General features: G+C 48.1%; 1 protein-coding gene across 1 annotated transcript in view; it reads right to left on the bottom strand.

Moving 5' to 3' along the window:
* Window positions 1–14,424, bottom strand: part of LRP8 (LDL receptor related protein 8) — a 201,365-nt gene that overhangs the window by 23,782 nt on the left and 163,159 nt on the right. Inside the window, exons 5-6 of the mRNA XM_054165169.1 lie at window positions 5,699–6,061; window positions 87–209 (exon numbers count right to left, since the gene is read on the bottom strand). Of these exons, the coding sequence (XP_054021144.1) occupies window positions 87–209; window positions 5,699–6,061 (486 nt within the window). The remainder of the gene's footprint in view (window positions 1–86; window positions 210–5,698; window positions 6,062–14,424) is intronic.

Raw genomic sequence — 14,424 nt, 5'->3', positions numbered from 1 at the left:
CCTACCCAGGGGAGCAGCAGAGGCCTTTTCCCTTTCTGAAGGCTGACAGCAGAGAGTAGGAGGAGCGCAGAGCTGTCTGTACCCACCTTGCACACAGCCTGCCTCGTCGCTGTTGTCGGGACAGTCGTGCACCTTGTCACACTGCTTTGCCCCGTGGATGCAGGTCCCATCACCACACTGGAATTCATCGGGCTGGCAGGTCACCAGAGCTGCAAGACAACACACCCATGCCTTAGCCACGCAGGACCTGAATCTTCTGTGTGGTACCTGTAGCCTGCTCAGGCTAAGGGCACAGGCAAGAGACATGTACTGACTTTCTCTGCCAAAGGCAATGTGGTCCCACTGAGGCTGAAGCTGGCAACACAGGCATGGCTACTAAATGCCCAGAAGCTCACAGACCACTGGAAAGCAGGTGAGCTCTGCTGCACTATGGCTTGGTGTTTCCTGGGGCTGCAGGCCAAAAACATCTCCACAGTGTCAGGCCAAGTTTCAAGAAGGAAGCTCATGTGCCCGGGTCAGATTATTACAGACTCAAACCAGACCAAATGAACAGCCAAAATGGGGAAAAAATAAACCAGCCAGCTGCAGTGACCATGCTAAAAGCAGTCGTGGTTCTCTCCCCAAGTGAGAGACCTCCCTAGCTCAGCCTCGGGCTGACAAAGGGTTCAGGCACTTGCTAGCCAGCAAAGGGCTGCAGCCCACTGGCAAAAGAGGCTCCTCACTGCTGTGCCACATTCCACAGCTTTCTTCTGAGGGAACTGTCTTACAGATGTTTTCTGAAAATCCTATTAAGGCAGCACACCCTGGGGAGCTCTTGATTCTAGCCTTTCCATCTCGCCAATTGCATCCTGGTATCCTGTGACAGAAAATCACTGCCTCTGACTAGCTAGAGGAGGTCAGCATGAAGTGACTACACGGGAGGTGAGAGCTACGTGGCAGACCTCCCTTGACAATTTGACAAACTGGGTCTAATACAAAAATTACTACTTTCAGATAACCCAGGCAGAGCCACAGACACAAGGTGAGCGAGCACTGATACCATGAAGTTCTGATTGCACAAATGCTCAGCATTATGAGTGCCTGCATGCCACAGGATCCAGAGCCCTCACTGCTTCACTAGACTTAGCTCTAGTTTACCTTCAGCTGGTGAAGGGCACAAGAGCCAGGAAAAGCCACAATTGCAGAGGTGGTGGGGGAAAGGAGACAGCCTGCCTTTACCAACAGGCAGTATTCACATGAAGGAGGTTTGGAAATAGCACTGCTCCTGGGAGAGGAGAACCATATGCACTACACTCAGAAAGAGCTGCACAGCAGAACAAAATCCCAAGCCAGAAGCACAGTTATGGGACCAGCTGTGTTGCCACATTTCAGGTAATAAACCCAGCCACAGAAATGGGAAACCTTGGTGGGACATCTAAGGATGTGGGAGCTGCTGCTCTAGATGGAGAAAAAGGAAGAAGAGGCAGAAGTGGAGCTGTGGGCTGGGAGAATCACAGCTCTGGTAGTGGCACCGAGAGCTCCTGTAGGCAGGCAGAAGCTCTTCTGCTTGAACCATTCCTGCCATGTACAACCACTTGTTTGGAGAAGCCCTGACAATGGAGAGCCCTCCTTTGCCCTGCACAAGCTAAACCTTGGCCACTGCAAAGCTTTTCCTGTTGTCTGCCACAATGATTTCTTGTCTTCATACTCAGCGTGAATCAGTTTACTTCACCTTCTCTGTAGTAGCTTCAGTATGTGGAGACAGAAAAGGACAGTCCTCCATTTCTGACTGAAGTATTAACCCCCCTCAAAGTGTAAAAGGCAATTAAATCCAGTGTGGGTCTTGTCTTCCCTGGAGCAGAAACAGGTCTTCAGTGTATCAAGTACATCTGCATGACAACAGCTACATATTTGGAAGGCAGCCATTGCAAAACCTAATTGTCCTCAGTTGTAATCTTTAAAGCTCTTCTAAAAAGCAGTTATAGCTGGATGCTAAGAATAGAAAGGTTTCTAATCCTAAAACAAATGAAAATGAAGGAGAACTTTGCAGGAGCTGCAAAGACAACCTTGCATAAGCACCACAAGACAGAGGAAAACGACAGTGCGGCACTTAGCTTGGTGTCACCAGGGACTGCAAAACACAGATGTGGCACTGTACAGCATCACTGCACAAAGCTTTGGCTTTCAGAAAGGAGACAGAAGGATGGAGAGCAGGCTTGGTTTCCTGACCCACTGCTCACTCCAGCAGAGCTATGGAAGTTCAGCCCTTTGAGGAGTGGCCCCCTCGCCTCTTAACAGACACCTGAAGAGAACAGATCCAGCAACAACTGTTACTGATCACAAAGCTAATTGAATGCATCTACAGCAGTTCTCTGATCTAGTGTGAGGTGGCCCTGCCCACGGCAGGGGTTTGGAACTAGATGATCCTTAAGGTCCCTTTCAATCCTGACAATTCCATGATTCTTTCTTTGGGGAGTTTCTCAGTATCAGCAGACAGGATGCTGTGTTTATCCCTGGCCTGCAGAGCATGAGTTTGAGGGGAAAGGGCCAGGAACTTTGTTATCCTGAAGTCAGGACAGAAACCCAGCTCAGCACCACTGGCAGATTTGCACTCAGGGCCATTCCCAAAGCAGAGCCCAGAAGGAGGGAAGAGCTGTGCTGTTTACTTGCACAAGATGTTCAGAAGATTGCTGTGTTATTTTGGAGGGTTTAAATCAGTGAAATCTCCGCAGTTTTATAACCATCTCCTGTGCTCTGCAAATCAAATATGAAATGATTTGCCAAAGCCCTGCTAAATTAACAGACACACAGCCCATTTGCAAACGCTGGGCACAAAGCTGCACTGCTCCAGTTCAGCAGATACCTTCCAGATTCCAAGCCCAAGCCTGGGTTTCTTCTGTTTTGGTGCCCTCCCACCCCACTCCCAAATGAACTGAATCTCAACAAAACACCAGCATTGCAAAAGGCATAAATCCCTCTTTAGAGGTGGGGAGAAAGAGGCAGTAAGTGTGAGGTAATGTCTCAAAGGCTCTGTTTTCTAGCTGTCAGTTACAGGCAATGTTTATTCTCCCTCCCGGATGCCTTCATGTGAGTTGCAAAGGATATTTTAAAATATACCCAGATTTCAGACTAATAAACCTAACCTAATGTTCATCTGGTAAGTATCCATACAGATTTGACTATATATATATATATACACACACATACATATATATGTACTGGGGAAAAACCCAAGCACTCAGTGTTCTCACACAGCATTCCTGACGTGACTCATTCCCTCCTATTTATTTGCTGTCTTGCTGCCAAAACCTGTTCACCAACTGTCACCCTTCCTTCCTGCTCTGCTCCTTCATCACCCCAAAACAGTGACAGCAAATGACTGCTGATGGCCTCCTGACATTTTCTGAAGGCACCAATTCCCCTCTTCTATTTCATGCAGCACAAACCCCACACAATTCCCATTTGCAGGAGGAGATACAGTGCTGGTACCTGAAGTTTGAATCAAGTCAAGCCTGGTGGCTCTTGTGTCATGGCTGCTACAGAGGGGATGGAGCTGGCTCACAGCTGCAGCTCCCTGCAATGCCGATCGCAAAGGGATTTTCCAGAGAGGAAAAAATGCCATGAAGGTCAATCCCTAAGCTCTGTAGTCCAGCAGAGGAGCAGGGATGCTGAGCTTCCAGAGCTCTCAAATGTCACTTCCTTCCTGCAGGCTTGTGCACCCAAGCAACAGCTGCATTTAGGATGGGGAAGCAGCACTAGTTTTGTTGACTCAGTTGACTCATCAGCCACAGGAGCATCCTGCCACAAGTCCTCTCCTGCTGTGCAGATTCCCCTCCCTGCAGTGTTAACATCAGCAGGTGCATTTCTGTGGCACTGGGGTGACTCCTCATTTGCAGGGGTGCACAGGGCAGAACCTGACTCTGTACAGAGGGACACTGCAGCAGTCAGAACATGGGCCTTTGAGCCCCACTGCTTCCTGGCCCACAGGACTGAAAGCAGCAGAAGCAGCTTACGGGTCTGTCTCCTGACTCCACTGTCTCTGCAATGCTTCAGACCCTGGAATTGCTGCCTGGGTACCTGCTGCCCAAGAGCTGTGTCAGCTCCTGCATCACCTTTTGGAGATGAAGGATAAGAGATCCTACCTAGTCCTTGGCTCTTCTAAAAGCACAGCAGCTCCAGGGTTACCTGTGGCTCACCGCTCTGTATCTCCTACAGTGCAAAGAGCGGTGTCACAAAGACTTAATTCACCCTCCTCTTGCTAAAAAAGCCACTGAATTGACATCTGCCTCTCTCTGCCAGAGAGAGAGCCTGATCCCCAAACCATGAAGAGCTCTCCCACACAGCTGCTCTGAGCTCACCAGCCTGGCCTCAGGGCTGCCATGGGTGTGCAAAGGGGGTGCTGGCAAAAGCTGTACATTTTCTTAGGTACTTCTGCAAAGATGTCTGGTTTCTGCAGCTGGTCGCTGCCTTCCTCCCCAGGGGTGGCCCAGTGTCAGAGCTGCTAAAGCTATACAGCTATGTAAATATTTTATTTCATTGCAGGCTTGTGATGATGAATATTTTAGCAAAACATTTTGCTCTTGTTTTCTTGCCTCTCTCTCTCCCCCTCCTCAGGTAAGTGACCAGCTTGACAGTTTAGTGGCTAAAAATGGATGAAACAGTCAAGACACCAGGCACACCACCACCACCATGTTAAATGCATAAAGCCAGCTGAAGAGAAATCCATTATTTATGAGCACTGTGCCTTTATCAAGCCAAGCTCAAAGTGCATTTCAGACTGGGTTCTTCAGAGGTGCTGCTGCTGCTGCCTGCCTTGTTCACCATACTCTAACTTCAGAGGCAGGAAATGAATGATTTTTTTTCTGCTGATCATATATTCCCTTTAGCACTGCAGCTTCTAACCTCCAGGCTGTGACCTCACCACACAGTCTGAGGGCTTTGAACATTTTTCCCATTTTCCATTCCTTGTCTTTCTAGTGAGATAGATCTCTTCTGAGGCATGCTATCATCCAGCAGCTCTCTGAATCCTCGAGGAAAAAGCATAAAAGGAGACCGGAATACACCTGCCTCTGCCGGGCTGGGCATGCAGCCACGCTGCTCAGGAGCCACGCTGCTGGTCAGGCAAGCCACAGGGTGGTAGTTTTAGGCTGTGCCTAGGAAATTTTCCACAGATCTTGGATGCAAGTAGTAGAATGTAACTGAATTACCATTAAATGTAAAAAGGAAAATAATGATAAGGTCTAAAGAATTCCACTGGACAGTTGTGTAAACTAACTTTTTCTCTTTTCAGCTTCCTTGCTCTGGCAGATACTAACTTCTGGCTTCTGCTGGCTTTGCTGACCTTGAATGCATTCTTATTGTGGTTAAGTAACTAACAGCAACTCGCTGCTCTTTCTCTTGTCCTGTATGTACAGCGGGGAGGGAAGGGAGCAGGGAGAAGGGGAACTCTTAGTAGCCCCCTGGTTTGTTCAGGGGGTTTCTTCTGCTGTCTATAAATTGTATATACATGTAAATACTGTCTATTTTGCACATTTTCATTGCATTTCACACTGAGATTGTAGTTTTGCTTGTAAATACAGCTCTGTTTGCTTCCAGCTGAGCTGGGCTGGCAATTTTATGCTGGGGGGCAATTTTCAGCCCAGCACACACAGACATCCACAAGCTGGCCCCCAGCAGCCGTCTGGCCCCTTCGGCCCTGCCTGCCCCCGCAGCTACTCACGGCAGTCCTGCTCGTCGGACTTGTCCTTGCAGTCCTCGTCTCCGTCACACTTCCAGTTGAGGTGGACGCACTCTCCGTTGGCGCACTGGAACTCGTGCGCGGCGCAGGCGTTGAAGGCCCTGCCGGCGTAGCCGCAGCGCTCGGCGGCCTCGTCCGACTGGTCCTCGCAGTCGGGCTGGCTGTCGCACACCCACAGCTCGGGGATGCAGACGCTGTTGTTGCACTGGAACTCGTTGGGGTTGCAGGTCAGAGGGGAACACTTCCTCTCGTCGCTGCCATCCCCGCAGTCGTCGTCGCCGTTGCAGACGAAGATGGTGGAGATGCAGGACTTGTTGCTGCACTGGAACTCGTTGGGAGAGCAGGCTAGGGGAGAAAACACACCAGGGAGCTCTGAGACCTCCACCCTGCCAGCTTTGGCACCTCAGAAATGCTTGAGGTAGGGGGAAAGCGAGGGCACAAAAGCATCAGCTTGGCTGTCCTCGCCCATAACATTTGTTCCAATGGTAATTCCATGGCAAGGTGCAAAGCAAACCACAGTGGTCACCTCCCCAGCTGCACCAGAGGATGCAGCCTTTAGGCCATGGGCAGCACTGAGGAACAAGGGGCAGCGAGGTTGTGAGAACTGCAGGTAGGAAAAGTGGGGGCCAGCAGCAGTGCTGCATTGGTGTCGGGGCAAGAGCTGCCAGGCAAGCCCCGGGTATGGGATGACAGCATGGAAAGAGAAGGGAGAGGCAGGGCAGGCTGTGGGGGTGCTGGTACAAACCAGGGGACCTGCAGGTCGCTCTACTTGGCGCTGACACTGCCAGCTTCCTGAATTTCATAAGCACAGAACCAGGTTTCAGGCTTTCACAGTGTGCCTGGTTTTGGACATATTAAGTGGGATGTGTAGGGTAAATATTTAGTGAGTCGAGTATCAATTTAGCTGCAATCTGCCAGTGAGGCCCTCAACACACTGAATGGCTTCCCTGGAAATCACAACTCAGCATTAACATACAAATGAAGTGTTTGTCAGATAAGGAGCCCAGTGCACTGCTCTCCTCTGCAAGTCTAATGGACCAGAGAAGCTTGCTCACATTTAAATTTCAGGTGCTCCAGCAATGTGCAGTTCACAGTCACCATATTCCATCAGTGTGGCGGGGAACCAAAACCCTGGAAGAAATTCTAAGCACTTCTAGGTAGTTATGTGAAAAAAGAATCCTGCTGCTACAGTTTCAGTCATCTACAGGCAGGTTATGAGTTGATAAATTACCAGTACAATCATAGAATCATAGAACTGTTAGGGTTGGAAGGGACCTCAAGGACCATCTAGTTCCAACCCCCCTGCCATGGGCAGGGACACCTCATACTACATCAGGTTGCTCAGAGCCACATCCAGCCTGGCCTTAAACACCTCCAGGGATGAGGCTTCTACCACCTCCCTGGGCAACCTGTTCCACTGTCTCATCAGCCTCATGGTGAAGAACTTCTTCCTAACACCCAATCTGAATCTAGTCTTGCTGCAATAAATACACAATAAATACAAACAAATAAATTACAAGAACCCTTTCTGGTTAGGTTTGGGTTCCTCCCCTCCCCCCATTTTATTTGCAAGGCTTTTTGCCCTCAGAAGCAGCGCTGCTGTTGTCTGCAGAGCCCCTCTGAAAACCACACAGCTCAGAAGGTACCAGTTGCTGCAATAGCCCGGTGACAATGGCAAGTTTTCCAGCTTTCTGGGAAGCAGAAAGAGTATCTTTAAAGCAGTTGGCACAGCCCGACTTTCAAGCAATGACAGGGCCCCAGTGGTGCCCCACTACAATGTGACATCTGCTCTGTCTTGCAGTTAGAGCAGGGTCACTTGTGTTCTGGCTGTTACCTCAGCAGCCTCTTAGTTCTGACAATAGAAACTTCTCCTGCCCTGCGCTCTGTCCCATTTATTCCCAGGTTCTCCAGATATTCCCATGTCTACCAAAGCATCAATGTGCCTAATTAAAAGAAGAAGTGGTTTGCCTTCCTCATGCACTGGCTGTGACCCAAGCTCCCTCCCCCAGGGATAAAATGTTAAAGAAGAGCCTCAGGTGCAGACTGCTGTGTACCCAGCCTGGGATCAGTAATTAAATGCAACAGAGTGTGGTCAACAAAGGATATCTGGTGTGAGACACCGAAGGATTGTCTCATCCAGGCAGGCTGCTCGGGCTCCTTCTGTGCTTGGTAGAGTATTTTGGGTTCAGAGAGATGCTCTCACCAGGCACCTCCCGCCACCCCTCTTGAGCTAAGAACTGTCCCTTGAAGGTGCTAATATTTCTCCTGTCCAAACAGAGGGTATTCAGATCAGAGCAGCTAACATTAGGAGATGAATCTCTCTCACAAGGACCCAAAATAACATCCACTCTGGTGGAGAACCATCTATAAAGCCCATGTCTTGCATGGCAGAATTGAGACCACTGAAATACCTCAGTTTTCACCCAAATTCTGCAGTTTTACTTCACTGAGCACACTTCTCTGTCCTTATCCCATAACTAGAAATAAAGAGTCTGTTAACCTTCCTGTTCAGCCCACAGCTGTATGACTTAACATTGCTTTCAGACCACACAATACAGAATTGCCAAGTGGAAACTTGGGTCACAGTGACAACCTTACCAATCTGTTTATGGAAAGAAGAGAGGAATGGGGAGATTCCCAGGGCTGGGCACAGGTTCTGTAACAGACCCAGGCTGAGAAGAAGAAATTGCTTTGCTGGCATTATTTTGATGAATCTCTGGAACAGATCAGTGAGCAAAATTTCTCATAGTCCTTTGATACCTAAGTTTTGGGTGAGGCTGTATGATCTGCACACTCCCAATGTGCATTCATTTCTTTTCCCTCAACTGCAATGAACCATTTCTTCTCCCCTTGTTGTTCTCCTGGTCCCACCTCCACCCCTCCTCCAGAAATCAGCTGTGCTAGCAAACCAGAGCCTGACAAATACGTGGGGGACACAGACAATGGAACTTTGCACAAAGGCTCCTCCTCTGCACCTACAACTCCCAGCACAGATAGAAAATTAGCGGTAAGTGCAGCCAGGAAACAGAAGCAGTTCACTTTTGCAGCCTCTTCTGAGGACTTCCTCAGTGCAGCTGGTGAATTCCTGGCCAGAAAACCTGCATGGTCATGATTATTTTATTCAGTTTGAAAAATTAAATGCAGTGTGATGACAGCACTAAAACTGAAAGTTCTCCCTGCACTGAACAAGCACAGTAGTCTGGCTGCTGCTATCCCCTCCCCTTCCCAACATCACAGACAGGTGGAGGTCAACGTCTGCAACTCAGTGGCACACTAAAGCCAGGGGTGTGACACCAGCACTGGGAGGGCATCAGTTGCACTGGGAGGACACCAGCTGCACTGGGACAGGACCTACGAGGCAGAAGAGCAGCTCTGTGTGCTCAGATCTTCCTGCTTACAATTACAGCAGCCACATGCCACTGGGACAGCCAGCAGGACTGATGGGCTGCTACCACTGTGCCACGACAAGAAGGTTGCTGGACATCCACTAGAGCTGTCACAAGGGCTGCAGTGAGTGCTCTAGCAGCCAGTGTCGGTGCCAAATGTGAGCACATGGACCCTCGTGAAGGTTTCTCTAGGCACCTCCTGGTGCACTCAAGGAATAAAAATGCCCTTTCCTTCACTTACAGACCCTGTGACCATCTCCAGTCCAGCTCTAAAGGGGCAGTCTCCTCTGGGTCACACAAGCCTCCTGGCTGGCCATGGGAAGGCAGAAAACATCCCAATTCCTCTCACCCTTCCATCATCCTCTCTGACAGCTAAAATCCACAGGGCATGCCAGGATAAACCAAAGGCTGCAGCTTCCAGCTGCTCAGGGACCTACTCTGGCATAAACAGGCAGAAGAGGAGGAAAGCTGCTCACAATCCCTCTGTACCTAGGCAAGAGCCAGCATGCTCCTGATCTTTAGGGTCCCTGCTGCATGGCTTGGTGCTGAAGAATCTAATAAAAAGCAGCACCACAAATTATTACACACAGCACCTGGAGAGATGAGAATGGGGAAGTAAAGCCCAGGGACAGTTTACTTCACATTTCCTTTCATAAATCTGCCAGGTACCTAAAGCAGCCCCATCACTACAGAATTTCCCTGCCTTCAGAGCACTTCATTAGCAAATGTGTGAGCAGCAATTAAATGATCACTGGGGTATTTATTTTTTTCACCTGAGCAATTAGTTTGCATTCTCTGATTTTGCTGCTTGCCCTATTTTAAGCTTATTTGTGCCAAACAATGGAAACAAATATTAGCTTGATTAGCTTGCTTTCCTTAGTGCCACAGGAATTAATACATGTCCTACTCTGTGGTGCAAAACTACTACAAATAGGAAATGATCCCAGTAGAAAGCTTGGAAATGTTTGTCAGGAAGTGTTTAGCCAACAGGCTTTCAAGTGGTAAAGAAGCATCGTTACAAAAGCAGCTTGCAGAGCACTAATTCCTTAAGTCCTTCACAGCTTTAGGAAGCCAAAGATGACATCCCATGACAGTGTACAATGCATGCTTTGGCCTACAGACAAGATAGAGCAGAGGTGTCCTGCACTAATTCCTGCCTTGTACTAGATGCCAATACAGAGAGCACAACTGTCACAGTGTTTGCCTCCAGCTGCAGCCTTGTCATCTTTTGAGGAGAGTGGAACAGAAGCAGTCTTTCGATAGGAAATGATAAAGACCAAACCAGAAACCACAACAACAAAAAAATGGCAGCTGTGGAGCTGGTGCTTCAGTACTGGCTGCTTCCCTTTGCCCAGAGCCAGGATTTAACCAGAGGCTTTAGTGAGCAGCTTGGGGACAGTCTTAGCTCAAGCACTGCACCAACAAAATTGAGATAATTCTACCACAGGCTTTTGAAGTGCTTATAGAGAGAAGCAGGATGCCCTAAAGATACAGGGCACTCTGAGAACTAACTTCCCAAATCAGACATTTGCACCTAACAACACCTAACCTAATGGACACCTCTACCAAATGTGGATCCTCAAACCCAGATAGAACTCAGCATAGGAAAGAAAAAAGATATCCATCACGTATGGGAGCTGGGAATTATGTGCAATGGGCTCTAACTGCTGCCACTGCTAATCTTTAATTAAAGCTTTTCAGTAAGAGTCAGATATGTAATTCATTTCCCTCCTCCAAAAAAGTCAGTTCCACTTGGAATTATGTGAATGGCTTTAAAAAGATAATTATTTGGTAAAATTTGTGGTAAAGGGGATAACAGCAATTACTGATGCTGAAGACGAGAAAATAAGGTGAATTATTCCACTGCCTTTTCCTGACATCCTCCCCAAAGCAACTTACAAAAAGCATGGCTGAAAATGTCTTGTTTGCTTGGATCCGATACTGGATCCTCTACAGAATGCAACGGATGCTCTGTGCATGCTAACACCTGCACTAGGAGGGAGAGATCACCGCTTCAACACTTGCAGGAGAAGCTGGTGGACTGCAGAAACTCTCCTGAGCTGTGAGGTTTAGGGGCTGAGCTCCACATGGCTGCACGAGTGGAATGCCTAAGCTCCATCTGCCCAGGTATTGTGCACCAAGCTACTACAGCCCACGCAGATACATCCCCTAGCTGGGCCACAGATAAGGCGGTCACAGAGCACAGCCAGGCTAAATGAAGCTGGAACTCCTGGGCTAGTTACCAATGCTGCCATCACGTTCCTTTTATTTAACTGGAATTTATTTTCAGGTTTAATTGTCTCTAAATCACTTGTTTTGCCTGCAGAGAATTGGTGTGATTGCTGAACATCTAAGGATGTCACACAGCTCTCTGGTCAAAAGCCAGTCTCTGAAGCACAGATTCATGCCTAGAAAGGCAAGTTTCCCACGGAAAGCTGCCCTCCAGGAAGGACAGCAAAAGAGATGGAGGTAAATGAAGATGACCTTGAGGAGCATTGCTCTGAAAAAAATGACAGGCCTCCCATGGAGGGAATAATGCCTCTGAATTGCAGTCTCCCTGCTAACAGTGCTCGTTGCTATGGTGATTGATAGCGAAGAGCCCAGATAGAGGAAGGCTGCAGGAGGAATAGCAATTCCTGATATTGTTCACAGCACTAATGGAGCCAAGGAGCCAGCTCACACACTCTGCAAATTAATATTTCCATGCACCCACTACTCCTCTTCCAACACCAATCAGTTGTTTTCCCATTCTCTACAGCACTACTTGCATGGTATTAGTTAATTAGGATGGAGCAACCAGATCCCAAAACCCCTACTGAGAAATAATAGGTGGTTCAAAAAGGTATTCATTGATGGAGAATACTTCCTGAGCATCATACATCCATTCAAAAAGGTTTAATTTTCTGGAAATAGAATTAATTATGACCCCACGATTTAGAGAGAGAGAAGATGCTCAGGTACACAAGCCACACGCACTGAGTTTCTCCTGTCTTTACTCTTATGTGCAATACTGTTCCTAACTCTTGCACTCTCCTCAATTTTGGCTCATATCAGGAAAGTGTTAGGAAGTCTGTCACAGGTTCTTCTAGTTAAGTGGTTTAGGAATAAAATAAAGCAGCTTGTGAGGGGAAAGGGAACTGAAAGGACGGTCAGAATGCCCAGGGTTGATCCTGTGCTGCTTTGTGCTAAAATCCAAGACACCCCATGGGGATCAAGACATCAGCATCAGGCTTTTGTGTTTTGACTGGAATACAATCAGCTGAATCAGACTGGAGATGTTTAGTACTAGCCAAAATTTAAGTGGAGGAAAAAAAAATATGCTGGGATGTGTTCAGTGAGCTTCTTTTCTGACTTAGCCAGTTGAACCTGCACAGGACCAGCTTGCTCCCATTCCCTCAGACATGACTCGCTTGTTAAACAGCAATTTTACAAATTACACCAATTTGCCTAATCCCTCAGGAACATCTGATAATATCCATGGAGCTAACAGCTGCTCTGATACCCCTACACAGAGTCCTGCATTTCTGAGGAACGTGTAAACGTCCCTCCAGCAGCCAGAGCAGACAGAACTGGCAGGGCCCATCAAACCTACACTGCCATGCATGCAGCCCTCTTGGGCCCAGCAGGGCTCCTTGGCCTTACAGCCTGCACACAGCTTTCTGTATGGCCAGGAGCTAATTTTGCCATTGCAGAATTTGAATCACAGCCACTTTGCTGGGAAAAGCCTGCTCTGTAGATGCCAACTTCCCCCCATTGGGCAGACTTACACTCTGCTCATCTGCTAGCACAGAGACAGGACCTGCCTTAGCGATCCTGTTTGCTTTCTTCCTTGCTTTCTGCTTTCTTGTGTTCAGTTCAGGAGAGAGACTTCAGCACAATCTTGAAACCTGTACTTCAGTCACACTGTCAAATAGCAGCACACCATGGTTTATTCACAGAAAACTCAAAGCTTTGTTTTTCCTCTGCCTGGGAAAGGCAAGAATCTCAAACCCATCTCTGTTGGTCCACAGCTATTGGCATCAGCCTGCCACTTCCTCCTTATCCCCATAACCACAAGCACAGGAATGGCACCGGTTTCACCAGTTTAACCAATTCCCAAACTGAACTGTTCCACCAGAATCAATCCAAGTTTTTTACACTGCCATAACAAGGAAGGGAATTCTGGAAGTTTGAACCAAGCTGCAATATTTACCTACACACAGATAAGGAGCAAGGGAACAGCGACTGACACTGCAAAGCTACCTGCACTGCTAATGCTTCTGCAGCTGCTCTCATGGCATGGCAACTCTGCCTGCCTCAGAAGCAGTCAGAAAGAAGGAAACACATCAATTCTTAGGTAGAACTCTGCTTTGCAGAAATCTCCACACAAGCCTATCTGTGAAAAACAGACCAGAGAAAGCCACATTGGCCATCCCTGGGATGTGTTCCTGAACCACTGGGCTGTACAGGTAAGGCAGGAAGAAAAGCCTGGATTCAGCAGGATAATCTGGCAGCTACAGGAGCCAAGGGCTCAGAGGTTTGAATTCAGCTGAGTAATGAGGAGCAAAGCAGTGCTCACATTGCAAGCAGTGAGGTCACTGCCCCAGAAAAATCTCCGCTTCTGCTAATTTGCTTTGCTTGATGGGAATTTCCTGTAAGAAGAGGAGGAGTTATCACCTTATTGCAGTCTGCTTCACTATCAGACTTAAACACTCACAGCACTCAGAACACAGCACTGTTAACTCTTTGGGAGCACAGACAAACCAAGGAAACAGAGTTACCACATCTGATCCCACCAGTTTACCCAACTAGCTTGCACCTTTCTCTCAGTCCACAGTGAGCGTGAAGGTAGGTTCAGTAACAACGTAAAAGATGCTTCGGAAAGGAAACACTTTGCAAGGCAACTGATCTGAAGGGAAGAGTACTGTAAAATGAAGCATGAAGAATACAAGGAGACAACAATTGACAGAACTCAGTGTAGCCAGGTTCCAGGTTATCATCATCACAGAATCCTAGAATGGCTCAGGTTGGAAAACACCTCAGGGATCATCTACTCCAACCTCCCTGCCGCAGGCAAGGATGCCTCTCAACTAGACTCAGCTGCTCAAGGGCTCGTCCAACATGGCCTTCATCACCTACAGGGAGGAGGCATCCACAACCTCCCTGGGCAACCTATTCCAGAGTCTCACCATCCGTGTAGTAAGGAACTTCTTCCTAAAATCCAATCTAACCTTGCTCTCCCTCAGCTTCAAACCATTGCCCCTTGTCCTGTCCTGTTTTGGACACAAGCACTTACCAGAGAGATGGAGTCTATAAAGATAAGCCCTCTGTGGTGGTTTTGAG

This window comes from Dryobates pubescens, chromosome 11, assembly GCF_014839835.1.
Source record: "Dryobates pubescens isolate bDryPub1 chromosome 11, bDryPub1.pri, whole genome shotgun sequence".
In the NCBI taxonomy this organism is placed as follows: Eukaryota; Metazoa; Chordata; class Aves; order Piciformes; family Picidae; genus Dryobates; species Dryobates pubescens.
This window is presented reverse-complemented; position numbering and strand designations above follow the sequence as displayed.